Source organism: Phyllopteryx taeniolatus, chromosome 16 (genome assembly GCF_024500385.1).
Source record: "Phyllopteryx taeniolatus isolate TA_2022b chromosome 16, UOR_Ptae_1.2, whole genome shotgun sequence".
NCBI lineage: Eukaryota > Metazoa > Chordata > Actinopteri > Syngnathiformes > Syngnathidae > Phyllopteryx > Phyllopteryx taeniolatus.
Genome location: NC_084517.1, coordinates 14,362,845 through 14,386,060, shown reverse-complemented (window position 1 = coordinate 14,386,060; position 23,216 = coordinate 14,362,845). Strand labels below are relative to the sequence as shown.

At 42.6% G+C, this 23,216-nt stretch overlaps 4 protein-coding genes across 10 annotated transcripts in view; 3 read left to right on the top strand and 1 right to left on the bottom strand.

The window, feature by feature from the left end:
* tnrc6c1 (trinucleotide repeat containing adaptor 6C1) overlaps nt 1-8,997 on the top strand; it is a 44,437-nt gene extending 35,440 nt beyond the window's left edge. For 5 of the 6 annotated variants that reach the window (XM_061748218.1, XM_061748220.1, XM_061748217.1 and 2 more), the window contains 4 exons: nt 603-821; nt 1,980-2,053; nt 2,145-2,284; nt 2,369-8,997. In XM_061748218.1, the coding sequence (XP_061604202.1) occupies nt 603-821; nt 1,980-2,053; nt 2,145-2,284; nt 2,369-2,744 (809 nt within the window). In that variant the 3' untranslated portion in view covers nt 2,745-8,997. The remainder of the gene's footprint in view (nt 1-602; nt 822-1,979; nt 2,054-2,144; nt 2,285-2,368) is intronic. The other variant, XR_009784630.1, reaches the window with a different exon arrangement.
* A 599-nt stretch (nt 8,998-9,596) lies between these two features.
* LOC133465420 (uncharacterized) lies at nt 9,597-12,783 on the bottom strand. Its single transcript, XM_061748225.1, has 4 exons — nt 12,426-12,783; nt 11,987-12,340; nt 10,815-10,921; nt 9,597-10,732 (listed from the first exon to the last, which is right to left on the bottom strand). The coding sequence occupies exons 1-4, from the start codon at nt 12,472-12,474 to the stop codon at nt 10,520-10,522; spliced, it is 723 nt and encodes a 240-aa protein (XP_061604209.1). The 5' UTR covers nt 12,475-12,783; the 3' UTR covers nt 9,597-10,519.
* Nucleotides 12,784-12,900: 117 nt separating this feature from the next.
* Nucleotides 12,901-17,355, top strand: LOC133465418 (zona pellucida sperm-binding protein 3-like). The gene is made up of 10 exons (XM_061748221.1): nt 12,901-13,286; nt 14,286-14,401; nt 14,469-14,572; nt 14,634-14,808; nt 15,748-15,865; nt 15,944-16,026; nt 16,564-16,712; nt 16,791-16,946; nt 17,015-17,119; nt 17,176-17,355. Exons 1-10 carry the CDS (start codon nt 12,939-12,941, stop codon nt 17,304-17,306), a joined length of 1,485 nt encoding a protein of 494 aa, XP_061604205.1. The 5' UTR covers nt 12,901-12,938; the 3' UTR covers nt 17,307-17,355.
* Nucleotides 17,356-18,420: 1,065 nt separating this feature from the next.
* On the top strand, nt 18,421-22,461 carry LOC133465419 (zona pellucida sperm-binding protein 3-like). Of its 2 annotated transcripts, XM_061748223.1 has the most exons (8): nt 18,421-18,882; nt 19,994-20,109; nt 20,571-20,662; nt 21,013-21,190; nt 21,260-21,377; nt 21,452-21,537; nt 22,193-22,281; nt 22,363-22,461. In XM_061748223.1, the coding sequence occupies exons 1-8, from the start codon at nt 18,505-18,507 to the stop codon at nt 22,419-22,421; spliced, it is 1,116 nt and encodes a 371-aa protein (XP_061604207.1). In that variant the 5' UTR covers nt 18,421-18,504; the 3' UTR covers nt 22,422-22,461. The 2 variants fall into 2 exon arrangements, with proteins under 2 accessions (XP_061604207.1, XP_061604208.1); XM_061748224.1 differs by lacking the exons at nt 22,193-22,281; nt 22,363-22,461 and adding an exon at nt 22,099-22,150.
* Nucleotides 22,462-23,216: the final 755 nt, after the last annotated feature.

Sequence of the window (23,216 nt, the reverse complement as noted above, 5' to 3'; positions counted from 1 at the left end):
ATAACGCCCTTCCGCCATATTGCAGTGGATAAACGACTGCAAGTCAAAACTATCCTTTCCTTCCCTGTACTGTTAACACCTTGTGCCCCACCATTCACTGGAGAGCATCCCCAGCCTGCCTGTCCAGTCATTTCACCTGATTTAATAGGACTCATTAGCGCGTCCATCTTGACAGCTTGCCTCCTGCAGTGCACAACCCCTGTGGTGTTGGTGACCCTCCCTCCTACTTGTGCATGGGAAAACAAGACCACATAACTTTTTACTATGATTTTTATCCAGCTGATCTGTTTGATTGATTGAAGTACTGTAGTCGTATTTTAATGTGCATGAACGATGAGTAAGTTAAAGACATTAAGTAAAATGCATAGTGACTAACATTTTTTTTTTTTTTCCACACTCAGTCCTTGTTTTGTGATTTAAAGCTATTACCTTGGAAATATACGTGCTGTTAATCAATTGGTACAGAATTCAGAACCGAGAAGAAGATACAAGAAGATATTTTGAGGATGTAATGGACTATCATGAGTGTGATGCTTGTGCTCTGCGATTCTAGGAGCCTTTCCTTCACTTATTCCTTTGGTTCTGTTCTATAAACCTTGCAGGTAAACTGTCAGAGATGAAATCCACTTGGTCTCCAGGTCCCATCTCCCACAGTCAGGCCTCTCTTTCCCATGACATGTGGAAGGTTCCACAGGGACCCCGAAGCAGCTCCACAGCCCCCTCCCGCCCTCCGCCTGGCCTCACAAACACCAAACCGTCCTCAACGTGGGGGGGCAACTCTCTGGGTCTGTCCCAAGGCTGGAGCAGTTCTTACACCACGAGTAAGTCACACATTGCGGAAGGCCTGCAAATAGGTAAAGGTCCCATTCTATCAAAATAAAATAAAAATCCACTGTTTTATGCATAACATAGGTCAAAATGAGTCTGTGACCTGGTTTAATTTTGACATCCATGCGATTTGTCGATAGAATGTAAAATTTAAAAAACTGCATAAGACTTGCAAAATGACCTAATCAGATTTCCATGTGTTTGTGATGTAGAAAGTTAATTAGTAGTCAAGGACCTCCCCACTTTGTGATTGCCACACACCTACTCATCTCAGGTTTAATGGCTGAGTGGCAATGTGGCTTCATCATGTGCAAAGCTTTTGTCACCTGCCAAGCTCAGAGGAGTTGAGGAATAGATGGCTTCAGTTTATTTTTGGAGACATTTCCAAGCATTCCGGAACCAGAATTGTGCTGTGTTTGGGCCTATTTCCTGGAGGATGACTTCGCAAACATAAACTTTCACACGCTGCTGGAAGTGCATTTCTGGGTTTTGAGCGAGTGGCCGAATGGCCGCCGCCAAGCCAGGCAAATACACTGTCTAAAATCGTATGTGTTGTGTTTTAGAACAATGCTTAACTATATTTATAATCTATAATGTAACTGTGGATGTCGGGGAGGAGCTAAGTTTAACCCTGGTTCTCTTCAGAGTCTTCGCCCGCATGTATGTTTTGGCCTTGCTGTGCCTGCCTAACTGGGGCTTTTTTTGTTTTCTTTTTTCAAATTGATCCATCTGTAAGGCATTTATTTTTAAGGGGAATTGTGAAATGAGTTTTAAATTATATTAACACTAGCAGCCACTTGGTTAGGTGGTTTTTACCTAATAGCCTTAATTGCCTGTGAAATTTCACCTTAGCTTAGCTCTGTTAGGGCTAAGGGGGTCAGAAAATCCTGGGAGTTCTAGTGTTAAAGTGTTTTAGGATATAGTTGACAGTATATTTACATCTTAAACTGTTACTGTGGGGCAGTTATGAAAATCTTTTAAGGGGGATTCAAGGTTTTTTCCTATCCCCTGCAAGTAGCGGGGGTTTACTGTGTTAACTTTTTATCTAATGAAACAGAACCCACAAGCAGCATTTTAGTCATGGAAACGCATGATAGTACCGTCGGCCCATTCTGCTCAATAACACAGCTCCTGCCACTCCCCTTCTGCAGCAGGCACCACATGGAGTACTGACAGCTCCAGCAGAACCAGTAGCTGGCTGGTTCTGAGAAACCTTACTCCACAGGTAAGACGTCTCCTGCACCCCTTGAGCTTGCAAACACTCAATGCACGCTTGCGGTTATGGTGCACTGTTGACCTCACCGTCTCTGTGGCAGATTGACGGTTCAACTTTGCGTACACTGTGCATGCAGCACGGCCCGCTCATCACATTCCACCTCAACCTGACACAGGGCAACGCTGTGGTGCGCTACAGCTCCAAGGACGAAGCTGCCAAGGCTCAGAAGTCCCTGCACATGTATGTCTTTGTCGGTTCTGAGGCGATAAGTCCTCAGGAGATCCCAGTGTTTTTATTTGTGTCGCTCCATCTGTCTCCGTCCAGGTGCGTGCTCGGGAACACCACCATTCTGGCAGAGTTTGCCGGAGAAGAGGAAGTAAATCGCTTCTTTGCACAAGGCCAGTCGCTCGGCGGGACGACCAGCTGGCAGGCCACTCCAGGCGCCAATCAGACGAGGATGGGCGGGTCCGGGTCTGGAGCCTCTCATCCCATTGGCCACGTGCCCCACTGGAACAACAACAACAATGGCAGCGGAGGCTCCGGCGGCACGAAGGCCGGCGGCGAGCTGCTGTGGGGTGGTGTGCAGCAGTATTCCAGCCTGTGGGGGCCCCCTAGTGGAGAGGAGGGTCGGGTGATGGGGAGTCCCAGCCCAATCAATACGCTGCTGCCTGGTGACCTGCTGAGCGGGGAGTCCATGTAAGGACAATGGAGCAAAATCAATATGGAGATAATCAGCATGGGAGTAACCGATGAAGGTGAAGGAGGAGACGAGATGAGTCCATAACCTTGTCGCCTTCCTCTACTCCTTTTTTTGTTTGTTTTGGTTTTTGTTTTGGTTTTTGTTAAGGTGCAGTTCTGCGAAGTGAAAAGTCGCAGTGTTGAGCTTTTACACCTCGAGACACAAGATGTCTTTCATCCATTTAAAGAAAAACACTTTTTACACGAGTGAACTCAAAGAGTGGAACGTGTACATGTACCGGCACGGTGACCAGCTGCCATCTTTAACTCTGCTTAATCCCTCTCTGCCTTTCCGAGGCAATCATACTGCACCTCAGAGACCCGCTAGAAGACGTCATTCCCAAAGTCAAAACCCGTCAATCAGAGCGCTGGTTGTACTCTTCGGCTGTTGCGGACTCTCAGCACTAATATTGGCCTTAACCTCGTTCCCGCCCTGGTTCCCTCACTCACTCTGTAACTCGCTGAAGAAGCATACGGACCCTTGCACACCCTTATCTCTGAGCCAGTGAAACTCGAGCGGAGAGTACTTGCTGCTGCGGCCTAACGGAAGCAACCACAGCTCACGTCTACAAACTGTGCGGAGCCCCACACAAACGCTCTCAAAGGGAATGATGCAACTCTGTTCGCCTTGTTCAAGCCATTTATTTTTGTAGTGCTTTTTGTTTTCTTTCTTCAACAATTGCAAACAAATTTAAGAAATGCTATTATTCAGACGTGTTCACCGAGGAGGGCGGGAGGAGTTAGGGGCATATGGGGGCATCGCATGTACAACTGTAAGATGTGACGGACTTACAAAATTAACCACTGCTATTACCGTGGCGCTGTAAGGAGGACGAAAAACAAAACAAAACACTTCGATGCACTTCAGCTCGCAGTTTGGTCTGCACCTCAAGACAGAAAGAAGAAGAAAAAAAGGTGTGCACTCGGTGCCCCCCCCCCCCTCCAGCCGCCACCCCCTTGTCACAAAATATCCATTTCAAGTGACGTGCAATATAAGCCACAACAGACTGTACCGTCCATGCTCCCTACTGATAGAGAAGAGAACCACAAAAAACTCCTACGTGACCTGCACCACCCTCCGACTACAGTATAACTGCCACTAAATCCCCTTAATCCCTCTTGGTGTGAGTGTGAGTGTGTTTGTGTTTGAGCTCAGGAGAGTAGCAAGCTGGTCTGTCTGATATTCAAGGACATTCACTTATAGCACTTCTCAGCAGGCGACAGGTGTGTGTAAGTGTGTGCATATGTGTATGTGTGTAGAGAGAGAAGGCGTTGAACCAAAATGAAAGGAGCCAGTCTTTACTTGTTTTTTCCTCTCTTCTCATTTTGCCCAAATGAAGGGTGTTGGAACCGAATGAAGTCCATGTGAAAGGCCTGGTCTGTCATAGCACTTAACAGGAGCGCCCCGCACCCACTGTGTTCTGCCGACCTCACCCGTCTGCCCACCTGCACTCTTCAATGCCAAGATGGAGAAGCAACACTGGCGTATAGAATGACTGACTTGCTCTAAGTGGCTTCCAATTTAACATGGATGTGAAGATTTGTTTTCTTACTTACGCACCCTGCTTCACTCCGTGGGGGCCCAGATTGAACATGGTAGCAAAGTGAAGGGCACTGCAAGGATCATGATGTGGTGGGAGGGAGCGGCAGGGAGTCAAACACACCCCTCAACTTTCTCACCAATTTTTTTTTTTTTTTTTTTTTTTATAAATATAAATAAGAGCCTTGTTTCCTGGAGAGGCGTGTTCTACTCGCGTCATGGGAGGCCAGCCGGCGTCCTGGCGTGGCCGCTGAGTGCCTGCCTGCTTGTGGGGCGCCGCGCTCTGCAAGCAGAACTCAACACCACCACTCCCCCCCCCCCCCCCCCCCCCCCAACCCCGAACCACCACCGACGCACCCAACTTGCTTCCTCTTCCTCCGGGCCGAGAGCAGCCCACCTGTATTCAGTGTACAACTACTATTCTACTACTACTACTACTACTACTACTACTATTACTACTACTACTGCTGCCCTCAGCAACCTCCACTTCTACTCAGAGAAGGTGTTTTTGTTTTTCTTATTGCATTATGTTACTGTTGATGTTTGCTGTTACTGTTTTTATCATTGCTGATTGATGATATCATGGCTTTATGCAGTGTTGGGACCCTCACGCCATCAAAATGGACAACTTCTGAACACGTGAGCCCACTTCCTGTGTCCGTCCAGCAAGGCAAGGATTGGGGAGTGGGGGGGAGTCGGGAGTTGCCTCCCTCAGCATACAACACACACACACACGCACACTCCAACACACACTGGTGCTTTACGTTTCACCTCTGGGAGCACTCAGTTCCACTTGGAGCCACCTCCACTGAGACGCAGCCTTCCATTTCTATGCAAAGAACAAGGAGGTGTGAACTCGCAGCCATCCCACCCCCACCATCCCCAACCCCCCTCTCCACCCCTTCTGCCAAACGTCACCACTCCACTCGCCACCTTTACTACCAAGGCAGCTTCCTGTCAAAAAGACCACCTGGAAACACACTTCTTCAGTCTCGTGCCAACTGACATCCAAATATCATTATCATGTGATGACGCCTACTTGCTGCATGGTGGGAGGATTAGGAGGAGGCCATGCTGCTTTTTCCACCATTCGGAGGAGGAGGCGGTTTTGTGTCTGTGCACTGTTTATGGGTCACATCGGGTACATCTCTTTTTAAAAACCAAAAAACTGAATCTTTATCATCCTTTTTTTTTTTGTTGTTGTTTGCAAAAACACAAAAGAAAACTATTTTAAAAAAGAAGAAAAAAAACATTTAGAGCTGTGCACTCCAAATCTGTTTTTCTGTGAGCTGTCGCTTTCTCAAAGCCACTCACGTAGGAGCAGGTTGGAACTCCAACCTGAGGGTGGCGCCAGCTTGAAACAGGAACACAATTCAAGTTCGGTACTAAGTCTTAATTTTATTTTTCCTTCCCCCCCCCCTTCTCGTCCAGTCTCTCTCTCTTTTTTTTTTAATTCAACAAAACAATCACTAATGCCTGTGTTGGTCGTTCGTTTAGTCGTTCGTGTGTATTTACTCCAAACTGGACTTGAATCAAGGAAGTGGGCTCAGCAGGAGGGTCGGGTGACCGGAACTCGGGGTCGGGTCTCAGATGTGCCCCGGAATTCTTGGCACAGCACCAGCACTGAGACCCCCCCCCCCCCCCCCCCCTTATTATTTTTTTTTTTTTTTTTTTAAACACTGTCCCCACAGCAAATTCCCTGCTTGTATCGGAGGTCAAATCCGCGCACCGCTCTTTTTATTTTATTTTAAATGAAAAGTTGCACAGACTCAAAGGCGACTGGAACAAGGGGGGGGGGGGACAGGGACACACAATCATGGGTTGGTGCCCCAAAAAAGAAGAGTTTAATAAGCAAAGCTATATTTAAAGCAGGGGTGGGCAAACTTTCCAGTTTATATAAAAGTGGTTGTATACGATTTAAGGGTGGTTGGGGGGGGGGGGTTAACAAATGTTTATTATGTATTAGGAGCATTTGTGGGCTTTTTGTAAGAGGTTTTATTTGTTTTTAGAACTACAAGGCTGAAAAGAAAAAAAAAAAAAAAACAACAACACAGGGTTCCCTACCCCTACTTTAAACAAATGCCTGGGTTGAATATGCACATGCTAGTTCATACACATCACGGGTGTGTGTGTGTGTGTGTGTGTGTGTGGCCCCATGCACCCTCTTACATTGATGAGATCATAAACATATCAGACAAATACAAAAAATAATGAAAACAAATACTTGAATCAAAAGAAGCGCCAATAATGTAATGTGAAAACTTGTCCTTATTTTTGTTTCCAATTAAAGAAATGTTGAAAAAGGATTGACTTTGAAAAGGCAAAACAAATGTGTGTGTGTGTGTGTGCGTGAGAGCGCGTTTGCACAGGGCTGCTTGTACCGTACTTGTGTGAATGGAGCGTGTTGGCCATTTAGTTGGTTTCTTTTCAAACTCAGTATTGTTGTGACTATAGCCTCTATAGCGTTGCACTGAGTGTCCTCATCCAGCTAAACCCGACGACATGACACAAGTACCGAAGGGGGACAGTTCATGTGTACGTGTTTACTCAAGGACTAAAAGAATACGTGTGTTGTTTTGTTTTTCATGTAATGTTTATCTACCTTTAGTGTCTTGCATTGTGGACAATAATCCAAGGAAAGTGTGGATCGTATTTGAGTATTGCACCATTGTTCAGACTATGAGGTGTGTCAGAAATGTTCCAGGACTGGTGTAGCAAAGGAGATGCAATAGACATCCGAATTCACAAATCTATTTGGGTTTTTAAAAAAAAATAATAATAATAATAATCCCCAATGCAATTATATTGGGCATTAGTCATCTGCAATTTTCACTATTCGCGGCCCACTGTATTTCAAAGTACGGTTTTTCGCCTCCAATGTGGGCCAGATGATGAACCAGCTAAAGAGATCCTCCTGTGCCATTTGCCTTGTTCGGTGTGCGAGAAGAGGCTGGAGCATCTGAAAGTTCCCGGAAGAGAAGGTGGGAAAGTCTGTTAGACTCCATGGGGATTATTTAGAATGGGAAAACTTGGGAGTTTGGATTTGAAATATATCTTTTGTGACACCAGTCCTGGAACATTTCAGACACACCTCATATAAATCTAAAAGAGAAAAAAAAGACCAAAAAAAAATAAAAAATCAAGATGTATAAAAAGAAAAAGGACAAAAAAAAGTATTTGACAGACCTGTGGCCATAGATGTTTTGGGGTAGAATGACTTCTGCTGTCTGGGGTGCCTACCTTTTGTTTTTCTTTTTTGTTCTCTCGCTTTTCTCACTCATTTCATTGTACCCACCAGGCCACTGACAGTTTACAAAACACTTGTTTTCCTTCTGGAGTTCCAAAAGAATTAAACAATGGGAATGTCAGCGGGAATGGGTTAAAAAAAAGGATAAAAACAACAAAAAAAGAGTACAAATGCTTCCATTTTTCAAAGTGCAACACAGAAGATTTCTCGTGTTACTTTAAGAACTCTGGGATCTAACAGTTTTGTTTTGTTCTGTTTCTGTTTGACTATCTGAAAGCCTGTATGTTTTATGTTGATTCAATATATTTTTTACTTTATAAAAAACAAAAACAAAAAAAAAGACAATTGCTTACTATCTTGCACACATGAAAAAGTGGATCTCGTCTCAGGAAGGCCAGGGTTCCAGAGTACCAACTCCACATCATTTTAATGTACATTTTGATGATGAATATTATTACGAATCATCTAAGCACTGAAAGTTATGGATTTGAGAAGGAGGAGCAAATACCTGTTGTATCTAAATCCGTAGCAGTTAGGTAATAACCAAATAATGGACTTTAAATAATTATGGAGTGCTTTATATCTATATATATTAAAAAAAAATCTATATATTAAAATTGCTTTACATTTCAAAACAAAAAAATGTGGATTGTTTAAAAAAAAGTGAGAAAGACGGTCAATAAGATGCAAATTGCTGTATAGTTTTTCTTGAGGTCCCATCCTGACTGAATCAGGAGTGTTGTGCATTATTCTCTTTTTTTGTTCACTCTCTCTGTGTGTGCGTGTGTGTGTGTGTGGCTCATGAAGAGATGACCTTTTGTGGAACATTTTTTTTTGGAAGGCGAAGATGTTTGTGACAACGAGGAGCTGGTTGTAAAGGAACACGAAACTATGCACAAGTGTCGGAGGAGCAGCGGCTGGTGATTTCATGGCCTATACTGACGTGGCTGATTTATTGCAGGGGTTTTAATAGGGGGGGGTTCCAATATGTGTATTGTTCATTTTGATGTTTGTCCCCTGATTCCGATTGACCTAGCGTTACATCGCCATGCTGTGTATTCCTAAAAAACCAATGAGCGTCTCACTCTTTAGCACTGTGGGATTCCAGCCTGTCACCCTCGAGGTTTTTATGTTGTTGTTTTTTTTTTCTCTCTCTCTCTCTCTCAGCGGGGTGGGATATCAGTGGGTGTTTGGAATTAGGGCTGCTTTTTTTGGGGGCGGGGGTAAAAAAAAAAAAAATGTCTGTACTGAGATTTAATGATTTTCAAAGTCGGTGGCTTGTAATGTTTTTTTTCCCCTCTCTCTCTGTATATCTTTCTCCTCATAGAATGTGATTGTTCAAATGACATGCACCGAAAAACAAATGTTTTCATGAACTATGGAGCTTCTTTCAGATATTAATAAAATAGCAATTTTTTTTCTCAGCTGTTTAAGAAAATGAAGTGTGCTCTTTGTTTTCGCCTGTGGGATTTCAGTTCAGCACTTCAGCCTCACAGTGCGGCCTTGGTGTGTGGAGTTTGCATCTTCTCCCCTTGCTGGTGTGGGTTTTGTCCGGGTACTCTGGCTTCCTCCTACATTCCAGTAAAATGTTTTGGGTTTATTAAAGATTGTAATTGAGCCACAAATGAGTGTGACAATCAAAGAACCCGAATTGGAGCTTGTTTTGCCACATAGTTTTGTTCTGGTTGCTCAGTACATTATGGCTAAAGCAACAATAAATTGCAAAATGTGATATATATTTTACCATCGGCAACTCCGTAGCAATAATTGGTGTCGGTGGATCCTTAAAATGTCTTTTTTTTTCCCCCCCAGAATCATCTTCAAAAATGACATTAAATCGAGTGTGTGGGCAAACTTTTGTAATCAAGGTCCACATTTGATTTTTGAAACTGACAGATGGGCAAAGATGAATTGTAGTATTCACTGGAAAGCAATACTGTTATTGCTTTGGAGCCTTCTTGTGACATCAACAACTATGTTGGAATTGCGGCACTTCGTTTGGACAAAGGTAGTGCTTTTTTTAAATATATTTTTAATCTTAATTTTATTTTGAACATGTGTGAAAATAAACAATTACAATACTTAGAAATATATAATACAGTAACTTAAAAAGTAAAACAATTGAAAATATCAGCAAATGCAAAAAAAAAATAAAAAATTGTTATGGAATAGAAATGAACACAAACATAGGTACTAAATTGCCTGCTTACACATACCTGATCATTTACATCTTTGAAAAGGAATAGGAAGAAGTTTAGACTTACCTGTTCCTACTTCCTTATATCTTTTTCATTGTTAATATATCAATGTTTTGGAATATTTACAGTATATCTACACATAAGATAATAGACTGTATTCTGTATTCCAATATGCAATACACTTGTCACAATACCTTATCTGAATACAATATGTAGTTATCCATAATAGTCTTAATTTTCCCTGCATCACTGACCTATTAGTATAATGTAGATTATACACTAGTTATAATAACCAATACACCTAACATAAGCCACCATCTTTTGGCATTTTGGTGCCGAGCAAAAATATTGGAGCTTTATTTAGACACAAGTAGTGATTTGTCGAAATAAATTGTAAATGTATTTTATTTTAATAAAATAAAAATAAAATCATGGCATTTTAAACGTGTTTAGAATAGTAATTAACCAATTATTGTTTTATTTAACATAAATTTTATTTGACTTATTTTTTTTTGCAACACATCAATTACCAAATTATTTAATGAGATTAATACAAAAAGAATCAATTATAATACAGTAGTTTAAATTAACCAATTTTAAGGGGGGAAAATGGCTGAATTAATGATTGGTGGGCTGGATGTGGCCCGCAAAGTATACATTAATTCCGCCATTCAAAGGTCTTTAAAAACAATACTTTTTAAAGTTTTTATTTTATTTAAAAAAAAAAAAAAATTTATTTGCCGGATTTCCATTCAGGCTCTGAGGGTGGTGATGTTTCTGGGGCAGGCGTAGTAGTTGTCCTGCGTTTGTCTCACAGGAGTGTTGGAATACAATGGAGAGGTGACCTCCTCCTCCAGGGCTTCCTGCTTGTTCAGCTGCACGCCGGAGTTTTGCTGCTTCCTGGTCATTTCCTCATAGATTGGAACAACAGCTGGGCCTGCAGGAGGAGGACGCTTTGTCTTCACCTAAAACCCATTTCACATGTTGTTCAGGTAACACAACTTGAGAAGTTGACTTTTTGGGTTGGAGTTCTTTGGGCCTACTCACATGCTCTTGCACGGCAAGCCACGTAAGCATGAGCAGAATGAGGCCCACCGCTGAAAAGATGGTCATGAGCAGTGGGGGGTAGCTGGATGAGCACTGGCATGGCTTCCCTGTACCAACACACCACCAACAATCCCAGTGAAAAATGTCACAATCATATCGAAACTGAATTAGGTTTTTTTTTAATGTTCATAGCCAAAGCATCCTGTTTAATCATACAAATACACTGTGATCAAGTGGAGTTAAAAAAACAAAACATTTCATAGTGCAGTCTGTCCCAAACTTTTTAAGACATGCCCTTCCTTCAACGTCCCAACATGCACCCTTAGTTGTTCATTGGTGCTTTGAGATACGAGTTCGTTCCGTGACCACGCTCTATCTTGAATCATGTTTCTCCATCGAAATAAATGGAAATGCCTTCAATCCGTTACAGCAAAAAAAATTACCCAATTGTTTTGTTTTTAAATAAGGAAAATAGCACTCTATAATATAATACATTATACAAAACATACAACATAATTAAATACAATGTAAAGAAGTGAAGAGTTTGTGCATCATGATTATTTATTGCCAGTGTGACTGGCCATCTGGCGTATGCACCTTGGCCACCTGGGGGCACTATAATACATACAGATGTAATGGAGACATTCCTCAGTAAGCGACAGTAATATTAGTTTTTTTTAATTTATTTTTTTTAAAGAATATATGCCTGTGAGTATTGTTATATTATTTGTTTACATGTTCGAATACCCATTGCTTAAAGGGTTATAGCGCCACAACTATTAATGCTATTCGTTAGCCCATCAATGGCGTTTTGCTGCTTGTGAAGTCATTTGAGTTCATGTCCACCATATAGCGCTCATAACTCACATTTTTGCTTGCAAGTCAAAGAAAAAAAGCGGCCCAAGAAAATGGTGTTACTCCCCTGCTCAAAGTGGCACTGCATATCCAGAAAACTTCCAAAATCAAATCCTGTGGCCAAATTCTACGACCATGTAGTCGATTATTTCGTTTATTGCAAACATCCATCCATCCATTTTCTGTACCGCTTTATCCTCACAAGGGGCGCGGGTTATTGTAAACAATCAATTGTAAATTGAAGCAAATTGGACAAATGCCATCCTGGTACAGGGAAGTCTTCATCCAGTCCATACGGAAATTGTTTAAGGACTTACCTGAGGCGTCAACCAGCAAGAAGACCTCCTGAGTGATGAAGACGCGCTTTGAGCCGTTTTCTTGGTACAAGTTCTCACACACGTACAGCCCCGAGTCTCCTCGCACCAAGTGCGACAGGGTCACCTTGACCCACGAGGAGTTGCGTCCGGACAGCTGCAGGCGCCGCTTGTAGTCCGGGTCCAGCCTGAGCTCGCCCTCGCTCCCCCGAGCCAGGGACAGCAGGGTGCTCTGAGATTGGCCTCTGCGGTGGTACAGGTGGAGGCTCGTGAGGCCGCCGCGGTCCTGCTGAGGGGGGCACGAGAGCTCCACAGACTGCTTCTCTGCCAGCTGCACAAAGGTCACATCTGCATTGACTGCAAACCCCAAACAAACAAAACAAAACAAAATGTAAATGAGCAAAAATCCTGACATTCAAATAAAGATGAGCTTCATTCTTACCCTTTAAGAGCCCAACAGTGATAAGAATGAATACAATGCTGCTCTTCATGCTGGTCTTCAACGTTTTTCACTAAAGCTCAGCCACAATGAGCCTCCTACCGTTTCCTGCACTCACTTTATTTGTTGTTCTTCGCCACAAAGCAGGAAGAAACACCACAGCCGCAAGCGCACTGTTTCTTCTTCTTATTGTGCGCGTTCAATATTGTGACTGGGTTTTGCCCTCGTTTGAACCACTTTTTTACAGTGAGACATTTTAGTTGGAAATTGTACTAAAAGTCAAGTTTTCTAAAATGTCCATCTGTCTGTATGTTTGTCTATCTGTCTCTCTGTCGATCGATCAGATTGCTCAGAAGTGTCAATCAAGTGAATTAGTCTGAGTGTGCGTGTGCATGCATTGTGTGCTTCATTAGTGGGTGATGGGACTCAGGTGCGCAGTCCTGAGGTCACCTGACTGGCTGCCCAATAAAAAGGTTCCCAGAGGGATGTTGTGTTTGTGTCCAGCGGCCTTCAGTGATGGCGGCTTTACTCTTTGTGCTCTTGTTGTCGGGCGTGAGCGCCTCGCTGGCTGGCCGTGACTTTGTGTTCTCTAAAAAGAGTTTTTCAGATTACCAGCAAAAGAACCCCAAGCCCCAGGTTCCGGCGGAACAGCGGCAGCCCCTCAACACGGTCCGGGTGACCTGCCACCCGGACTCCCTGGAGATCCTGATCCAAGCCGACCTGTTTGCCGTGGGGTCGCCCGTCCACAGCTACGAGGTGCGCCTCGGGGTGGAGCCCAACGAAGACTTCTGCAGCGCCGCGCCGTCCTCTGCCCACGAGTACAGGATTCTTGTTGGGCTGCTGGACTGTGGCACCAAATATTGGGTAAGACCCCTATTCCGGTGTTTCCTGACCTTTTTGGAAACGACGCACCTGTTTTAATTTTGGAATAAACAAATGTCTCCAAAAATATAGATACTGAACTGATTTCTCAATTTACTATCAAATTAAACTACTCTTGTAGACTTCACAGGAAGTCCCAATTTATCAATTCATATTGAATGGCAAGAAGTGGATCCAAAGAATTCTACCTTCTGCTGTCTAATGGAAGAACATAATTTGAATCACTGCTCTATATCACTGATTCCCAACAACTACTGGAAATTATCAAAATTCAAATTGTTTGGGTTTTTTTTCTCACTTGAGCTTGTTTACGAAACTTTACATCTCACTCTTCATATCTATGCCAGTGACCTACCAAGACCAGCAGAAAAATGAAATTCCTTTTGGCTTGATTACTGGGTATAATTAACCGGTTATCAGTTTATGCTTTCATTCTATAATGTGACCTTTTGAGATTTCATTCTTAGGCTAAGATCAAAAAGGGGCTCATTATGAACAATGTTTCGTTTGTTCCAACATGAATTGGCAATAAAAAAATGAGAGGTTGAAATTGTCACCTTTTACACACTTCAATTTTAGGCTTGCAGCGGAAATAGAAATTGGGGGGGTAAACTGGACTGAGGTCCGGTTTGTGACCTGGGTTTTTGGTAACAAGCATTAGTCAAGCTGTTTGCATCTTCGGTGCTATAATCAGTCAGAACACGATCCATCCAATGAGCCCTTTGCAGCACATTTTATTTTTTTTTGGAAGTTCTTCCGGCACAACTGAGTCTTGGGCGTTTAGGACCGCTCAAATACTCCAGTGTTCACCAGGCTATGCTGACTTGTGAAATTAATTTTGGGCAAGTCAAGGCCCCAGAAAGGTGCCGTTTGATTTAAATTACTGCAAGAGGTCCTTTGCACTGCTTGGTACTTGGGCCCTAAGAAAAGTTCAAGGGTCAAATCCCTGTGTTCTGATTTGTATGCTCAATGTTTCCACAGATGACTGACATGTCCCTCGTGTACACCAACCTGCTTGTCTACACTCCCGCGCAGTCTCCCGATGGCCTGATCCGAATGGACGGTGCGGTCGTTCCAATAGAGTGTCACTATGCAAGGTGTGTGTACTAGTGTGCGTGCTCACATGTTGGTATGAAGTGGGTCTAATGTTGTGGTTGTGTTTAGGCGCTACAGTCTGTCCAGTTCTTCCCTCACACCCACCTGGATCCCCTTCATGGCCACACAAACTGCAGTGGAAACTCTGGACTTTAACCTCAGAATTATGACTGGTATGTGTGTTATTGCTTCTATTTTAATGCACCTGTTATACTTGCAAGCATTTATTTTCAGACGACTGGCAGCATGAGAGGGGAGTGAATGTGTACTACTTGGGCGAGCCAATTTTCATCGAGGCCTCTGTCCGATTGGGCCATCACGTGGGCCTGCGCGTGTTCCTGAGCAACTGCGTGGCCACGCTGCAGCCGGACAGCCACTCTGTGCCCAGATATGTCTTCATTGAGAACGGGTGAGGGCCAAAATGCAATTCTGGCTACACTTACACAAGCTAGTAAGGGCAACTAAAACGGCAGTACTCAGTCGAGCCTTGACAAAGAGCTGTACAGTCACTCTGAACTAAGGGGTGGGGGGAGGGTGGGGGAATTGTGGTCCACCATATTAGCGGGTCACTTCCTGGTACGGAGGATGATGCAATAGTACAGGACTAAAACCTTTCTTAAATCTGCAATAGATGTGTGGCTTCATTGTTGTGAATGTTTTTGCTGTTGGCTAGCAGGCAAGGATAAGCAAAAAAAATTTAATTTGTCCACTAGCACACTAGTTTTCCAGCCTGAAAGTAAAATTTCAGATTTCTGGGGCATTTTTTTAAAGGTAGCTACTTGTTAATGGCTATTGTAAGTCTAAGTGTAGAGTGAATTGCAACATTTTACTTCAGAGTGCAGTACTTTATTGTTGGCTAGCAAGCTACTTCTGAAATGGATTAAAGACTACAGGCTTGTATTGGCTTGAGTTGAGGCAATGGTAAAGGTTTACTTGTAGGGTGTGTACTTTTAGGCAAGAAATGGACAAGTTTATTTTATTTATTTTTTATAGCTACTTCTTGGTTGATCGATGCAAGACATTGAGCTTTTTTGGGGTAGGGCAATGGCAAAATTAAACTTGGGTGCAGCTCTTTTTGCTAGCAGGTTAGCTAGAGTAACAAATGTACACAATTTTTCCAGTTTGCTAGCAAGATGCTTGTACCATTAAATCTTGGGTAGGGGTAAAACTGAAATACTTTATTAGCCAGCAGGTGAGATAAAGCTGTGATGACCATAGTGTGAAATTGTCACTTTGCAGAAGAAATGCTCAGATTTTAATGTAGACCTGCCCTTAATCATGTAAAATTTTTCCGGTATGTAAAATAACTGCTCTTGTATGGGGTGTTCCCTTTTTTTTTTTGGAACAGATGCTTGTTGGATTCCAAGCTTCAGCCTTCAAAGTCTCGCTTCCTGGCGAGGACACAAGATGACAAGCTGCAATTTGTCATTGATGCATTCAGGTTCCATGATCAGGACAGGGGAGAGGTGAGGATTTTTTTAAAAATATATAAAAGTTAATGTGCAGTTTGATAATGCTTTAAAATGGCTGCTTCCTTTCTGCAGCTTTACATCACATGCATCCTGAACGCAGTGTCTGTCAATGATGCAGAGGCCTCCAACAAAGCGTGCACTTTTGTCAATGGGAGGCAAGTGTTTGCTTGAATTTTGTATTGACTCTGCAGTGTTTAGATCGTGGGGCAAACTCTGTCTTCAAAGGCCACATGGTTTCTAAAATGGGCCAGGTAATTGGTAAATGAGGTACAAAATGTACATTTTAATTCATTAGAATGTTGAATTAGTTTTCATGCGTTACTTTTCCATTTACAAATGAATGTTTTTTTTTTTTTTTTTTTTTTACAAATCTTAAAGGTTTTGCATTATTTACAATTAACCAGCTTAAAGCCCTCATTTTCTAAATGGCTTAAACAAATTTGCTAATGCTCTTACAGTAAAATTAATAAAATACAGAATTTAATAGCTTTATGAAAGTTTTTATTTACAATAAATTAAACCATTCTGTACTGCTTATCCTCACTAGATAATTAATCAAGTTTAGATCACCAGTTTTAGGTTAAAAAATAAATTCCAAGTTAATGCAGCAATATTGAACTTGATCATTCAAATGTTCGGTAGGCCAGATTTTAAAGGCTAGCTGTACTTGGCACAACCCTTTTCTTGTTCAGGTGGCGGTCAGCTGATGGCAACGACTACCTGTGCGGGTATTGCCAAAGCGAAGTTGGACAACCTCAAAGTAAACCCGCCAAGATCAGTCCTCGCGGTTTCAGCAAGCCAGCCCGACCGGAATTTCATTGGCAAAGACTTCCTGCTAGCGGTACACTTAAACATTCCAACTGGCACCCAGCAGCAATTTGCTTGACTTTCAATTTTTATTTTTATTTTTTAAATCCAGGGTGGGAACAGCAGGCAAATGTGGGTCCCATGTTGGTTCTCCCAAAGCAAAATAGTTGGAGTGTCCCTGACAAGGAGCTGCCTCCGGTGCTTAAAAAGCTCAGCAGGCCTGCTCTGTACGGCAGCCAGTGGATGAGTGGCCTCAAGTACATGCATGGTGAGTCTGGCTCTAGATTAACACCAGAATGTGAGGATCTCTGCTAAAGTTGCAGTTCTCTGGTTTAGACCTGGAGAATGGGCAGCTTCCTGGTCTGGTCACTGAAGACCTTTCCGCTGACAATGAAGACTACATCCCCCTTGTTGACCCCACAAGTGAATTGGATATAAAAGGTAAACCAGATGCTTTGTAACAGGTGAACTGGTTTTCATGCTTTTTTCTGATGCAGATGAAGAAAGTGAACTTGTTGAAGCTGCACCCATCCTGCCAGATGAACACGATGACAACTCCACTGAGCTTGTTGAGCAGTGGCCTGAGGTGGATGTCACCCTTGTCGCCAATTCAACTGATGCAGTCTGACAACTCTATAAATGACTAAGAGAATAAAACTATTTGTAATGAAACTTGATTTTGTTTTAATGGCTCTGATTAAATTGCATGTGCCTTTTTGTTTTTTTTGTATATGGGACAGTTGTGCTTGAGTGCCCAATTTTTCACTGGCCTATGGGGATGTTCTGCTTGAAACTTATTCTACCTAGCAACAAATGGCCACTTTTTCAATAGTTTTTAGGATGATTATGATTGAACCCCCCATGAATTCTGCCAAGTAACAAAGTGCCTAATTTTCATTAAGGCCTGTACAATCTACCAAGCATGACTGGACTAATTTTTCCCTGCCCTCGAGCCCATAGGAAAGTCTTGCTTTTAACACTGACTTCTGCCTTGTATTCCCTCAATTAGCCGATGACTTATGATTTATTCCTATGAACTCTGCCTAGCAACTAGTAGCTTTTTTTTTTTTTTTTTTTTTTTTTTTTTTTTTTTTTTTTTTTTTTTTTTTTTTCACTGGTCTATGGGCTATTTATGATTTAATTATGGACTCTACCTTGAAACAAGTGACTTTTTATAGGCTAATGGCAGTGATGATTAAATCCTAGGAGTTATGCCTAGCAACAAGTGGGAATTTCTGTTGACTTGTCGGTGCCTTATGATTGAGCCCTATGAACTGCTTAGCAACAAGTGGTATACAGTTTTTCACTGGCCATTGGGGCAGTTATGATTGAGCCCAATAAACGGCCTAAGTGTTGATTAAAAACCTTGTAACTGGAAAGGAGAAACCACAATTCTATATTGCTACATCTAGCGAGTTGAATTATTCTGGATGTAAAGTTTTATAATTTAGGAAGGATTTCATCTTTTTCATTTTGATACATTACTGACTTGTGCATACAAATTCTGATTTCTGAGGCAATTGGTGTTAGAGGTTAGAAATGACGACTAGAGCGAACTGTAAATGCAGACATTTGATAGGTAGGATGATGCGAACTGCCATCTGTCCGTTTTCTATAGCGCTTGTCCTCAACAACCTATCCCAGATGACTGAGCAGAGGTGGGTTATCCGACATCCTGGATTGGTCCTGAGCCAATCAAGTGTGAACCAATCAATGGTTAATTGCTTGTGGCTGTCCTCCCCAGGTGACCTGATTGCTCAGACCAGCATGTTACTTCAGTTCACAGGCGTATGAAGTGTATTTGTCTGTTTGTCTACAGATAAGCAATGAACATAATGTTGGCATGCTTCCTATGTCTTTCGCTCCTCCTGTCATCTTCCCTTGCCATTCGGACTTTAAAGGACGGACCCAAGATTGATAAAGATGGGAGGCAGTACAAGTCGCCCGCCGTCATCGTTGAGACTGATGACACAAGCGAAATCCAACGCGGGCTCACGCCTCTCGTGCAAGTGACGTGCACGCCGACGTCCATGATCATACAGGTGAAGGCTGACATGCACGGGACGAGACATTTTGTGTCTCCTGGGGAGATTTTCCTGGGGGGTGCCGAGTATTCAGGCCTCAGACAGTGCCAGGCCATCCCTGTTGGTGAGTCTGAGCAGGTCATCAAGGCTGGACTCCAACACTGCGGCACCGAGCTATCAGTAAGTATCCCACTGGGTTGTGTTGGAATTGGTGTATATCTGTTGCTTAAAGGGAAAAACCACACACAGCCACATAGATGCTAATTGTGAGCCTGTATGCCTATGGATTTTCCCATTGCATGTTAGCATTCAGGTAGCAGAGGCTATGTGGTTGCTTTAAATACACAACGCGTAATTCCCTTTGTTTTATGTTTAGTTTGACAGGAACCTTCAGCTGATCCTTTTTAAAGATAATTGCAGTGACCTTTTCAAACTTGAATATGAAATCTTGTGAATCTTCTTGGATTCTTAAAATGGCAAAACTCGGAGCACACTTCTCCAGTTCCTCCTGGTAGTATGCATGCAAATACCCTAGCGATTCTGCTGCTACACCTAAGATAGCACAAAAATAAGCTGCAGGAATTGCATCCTGATTCCATAAATATAGCAAATAAGATAAATCTGTCCCCTTTTTTTTTTTCTCTTTAAAATCAAGCTCTACCATGTTGCTAGTCCTGTTCGCCCCAATATGGCCAGTGGGTTTGTATGTGACATTATTTGGGGCTGTATTTACAAGACCACAAAGTGTTGGTAACAGGCTGTTTTTACAGTCTCGTAAATATAGTAATGGAGAGCCTAGTTGGATCTTAGGAGGGAGAGTAAATGAAAAAATGTTTGTCCCTTTTTCCAGCTTAATGTTACTCGTCACATTCACCTAAGTATGACTGATTTCTCTGTTACTTTAGGAGCCACATTTACAGGGCTTATGTGTTTCCTGCAGTTTGTTTTTACAGTAGGTGCTGTGGTATGAAAACATCCTTCCCGTGTTTTTTAGTAGGAGTAACCTGAATCCTAACGCTTTGGCCATCACTTAATTGAATCAGAGAGCTGAAAAACAACAAGAGTTCACTTTTTTTAGCTACATGTAAATATAGCAATTTACAACCCAAGCCAACCCAAAATTACAAATTAGCCTGCAGGTAATGTTACGGTCTAGTAAATTTCAACACTGCGTAAAAACTACTTTCCACAAAACGTATGAATAACATTTTGTTTCTTTATGCGAGCACTGACGTGTGGGACACAACTGGGTGCCAGTCTAGTTTGTAAAGCAAACATTTTCCATCTGCAGATATCAGACGACTCTGTGATCTACTCAAACCGGCTGACCTTCTTGCCTGCTCCCCGTCATCATGGCATCACAAGGAAGACCAAAACTGTTGTTCCCGTTTCCTGTCACTACAAAAGGTAACATTAATTACTCAGTCACATATAGGGGTGTATACGGTTGGAGTCCATTTCTATCCTATAATGGACAATCAACATTAACCTGATCCAATAGAACTAATTATGGTCCTAAGCTACATACCAGGAATCTCTGAAAGAAGTTTCAGCTGCCCTGATGTACTGTAGGTAGTGGTATACATCAGCTGAGAGTCCTCCGAGTTGCAGCACCATGCAAACATGTCAAGTATCAACAATGTAGTAAGTATACGAACAGCTGATACTAAAAATAAAACATGCAAGTTTTCACCCGATGAACTTCATGGACTTTTCCAGAGTACTACAACCGCTGTAAAAGAGTCCTCCAAAAGTTCCTAGTGCTAAAGTTCCTGCGGTTGACATGCGCCCCAATGTAGCGTGTGCAGATGTTGTCATGTTCAAACAACGATGTACTCTGTTGTCATGTGCGTTGTGTGTATGTACAGGACACACATTGTGAGCAGTCAGCCTCAGATTCCCGTCATCCCTGCCAAGACTCCATCTGAGACCTCGACCTTCTCGCTGAGGCTCATGTCCGGTATGTGAGAACGTCAGCAGTTTCGCATATGTTGTGGTGTGTATTGATTGTGAGTCCATGTATCAAGTAGCCTGTGTGAATGTACTATATATTAAGTTTGTGTGGATCTAAGTTTATATGCCTTAAATTATATCCATGTTTAAGTTTCTGTATTAAACTTGTGCCTATATTAAGTTTGTCTATTTTATTTTGTCTGTGTATTTTAAGTTTTAAGTGTGTGTGTGTGTGCATATTTTAAAATTAGTGTATTAAGTTTGTGTATGAGCATGCGTATTAAATGTTTTTGCTTAGTTGTATAATAAGTCTGAGTGCAACTGTTTATTTAGCTTGTGTGTTTGTATGTATTGTAGATGACTGGACAAGACTAAGGCTGTCCAATGTCTTCTATCTCGGAGACAAGGTCAACGTGGAGGCGTCCTACACCAGTCGTGGTCCAGAAGCAAGACGGTTCTTCATTGACAGCTGTGTAGCAACTCTGAACCCAGATCCAACATCAGTGCCCCGATACTTCCTCATTGAAAACAATGGGTACAATGTAAAACGTGCCCCTTAGTGCCTCGAGTAGGTCCACTGATGTCGCTTTTTTGTCCACTTCAGGTGTCTGACAGACTCAAAACAGCGTGGCTCAAGAGCTCGCTTCCTGGCCCGAACGAGAGCGGATGTTCTCCAGCTGCAGCTTGACGCTTTCCTGTTTCAGCGTTATGAAAGGAACACTGTGAGAGCTGCTTTCGGCCCGCTGACTGCAATTTCACCACCGACGCTTCCAACAGTTGTTTTGTACTTTTCCAGCTCTTTCTAACGTGCCAGTTGAAAGCCACCTCTGAAATGTGGAGCCGCAGCCCTGTCAACAAGGCTTGCACTTATGTGCATTCAAGGTGGCAACTTTAAGACTTTTTTTTAATTTTATTTTATTTTTTTTAATTTTTTAACGTAAATTATTTTATTTCCTGAAATCGTGGCTGTACCTCAAATTGACACTAACATTTTTAGTTGCTGTGTACATCAACCACATGCACACAAAAGATGCCCCACAAGACAAAAGTGTAGTAAGTGTTCTCAGCTGCTGGGCCAATTTGGAGTCTTTTGCTAACCAAAACAGCAGCACCTGACGAAGCTCTTGCAATTTTGCTGTGTTTTGTTTTAAACCACATGACATAAATTGTTGTTGTTTAATATTCAAAAATATGTTCCATGGACGCAGCCGCAGTTAACTTCAGTTCATCGACGCTATTGTTCTCGACTGTTGGGTCCACTACAAAACTGTTGCTAAGCAGCAGCATGTAAACATCCTCTCAGAGAAATGAAAGTGTGAACTCTTGCTGCATGCTGCCAATTAGTTATTTTAAAAGGGTTGTGTTTTTCTGTGATTTTATTTAGTTTTCAACTCCACCTGACATACACTCCATGTTTGTCAAAATAATTCCTCCCCATAACAGACACCACTACACTTCAAATCAACAATTGAGTAAATGAAGCCCCCGGAGAACATTTGTGTAAATGCAGTATATGTCAAAGCCCTTTCTCCATCAGATGGGAAAATGTGGACGGCAGCGCTGACGTGTGCCGTTGCTGTGACAGCACCTGCAAGAAAAACTCCCATCGACATCTGAAGCCAGATGGTAAGACAAAAACGGAGCTACTCTAGCCTTTCAGTGCTGCAAATAATGGACCGTATTTACATTAATTTCATTCTGTTTCAGGTACCACGATGTGTGAAGTTATCGTTCTAGGCCCTCTTGTGATTCTGCCCAACATGTAGGCGAACAACAAAGTGTTAAATACAATGAATGGTCTTTTTACATCTGTCTTTGGTTTTATTTTATCATGAGGTGATAGAATCCAGGACAGCGCGGCGGGGTCTTGGTTAGCACGGCTGGTGTGAATGTTTGTTTATGGTCCCTGTGATTGGCTGGCGACCATTCCAGGGTGTACCCTGTCTCAACCGCTAGTCAGCTTGCCCATCAGATGGGAACAACCGTAGCCTCGAAACTCCAGTGATGTAGGGTGGCAGTGAACTCGACTCATTCACAGCAGCAGTTTGGCAAAGAGTGAACAATTGGGAAAAATAGGCTTCAATTGTTTAAAGGAATGCCCAGTTTAAGTTTAGGCAAACTAAACGCAACAGAATACACGTTGCTTTAGGAAATTCCACTTAATGCTAACAAACAATGCAGAACACCATAGATGGGCTATCCTCACTAACAAATGGCGCCGGTGTTATAACGTGACGGATATTAATTAAATTTAATTTCTTTCGCCTGTGCTTCCGAGTCGGAGATCACCCGGGAGAACTCCGACTTCCGTCTGGCATGGGATGAATGAAGACTTCGAGACACTTGGCGTTTGGGCTAATTCGATTTATTGAACAAGCCTTAGTGTCATAGCAGCTGCTTACATTTCCAGAATGACGAAAAAGCCCCCGAAAACCCCGGGATCTCAGTTTATCAAGGTTCTAATTCTCTGGGTGTGGAATTAGCTCCCTCCCTGGTTGCATCCGGAAGGATGGTGCTCCTCATGACCATATTTGGAATCTCACTCGCCAGCTGGTGTCTCT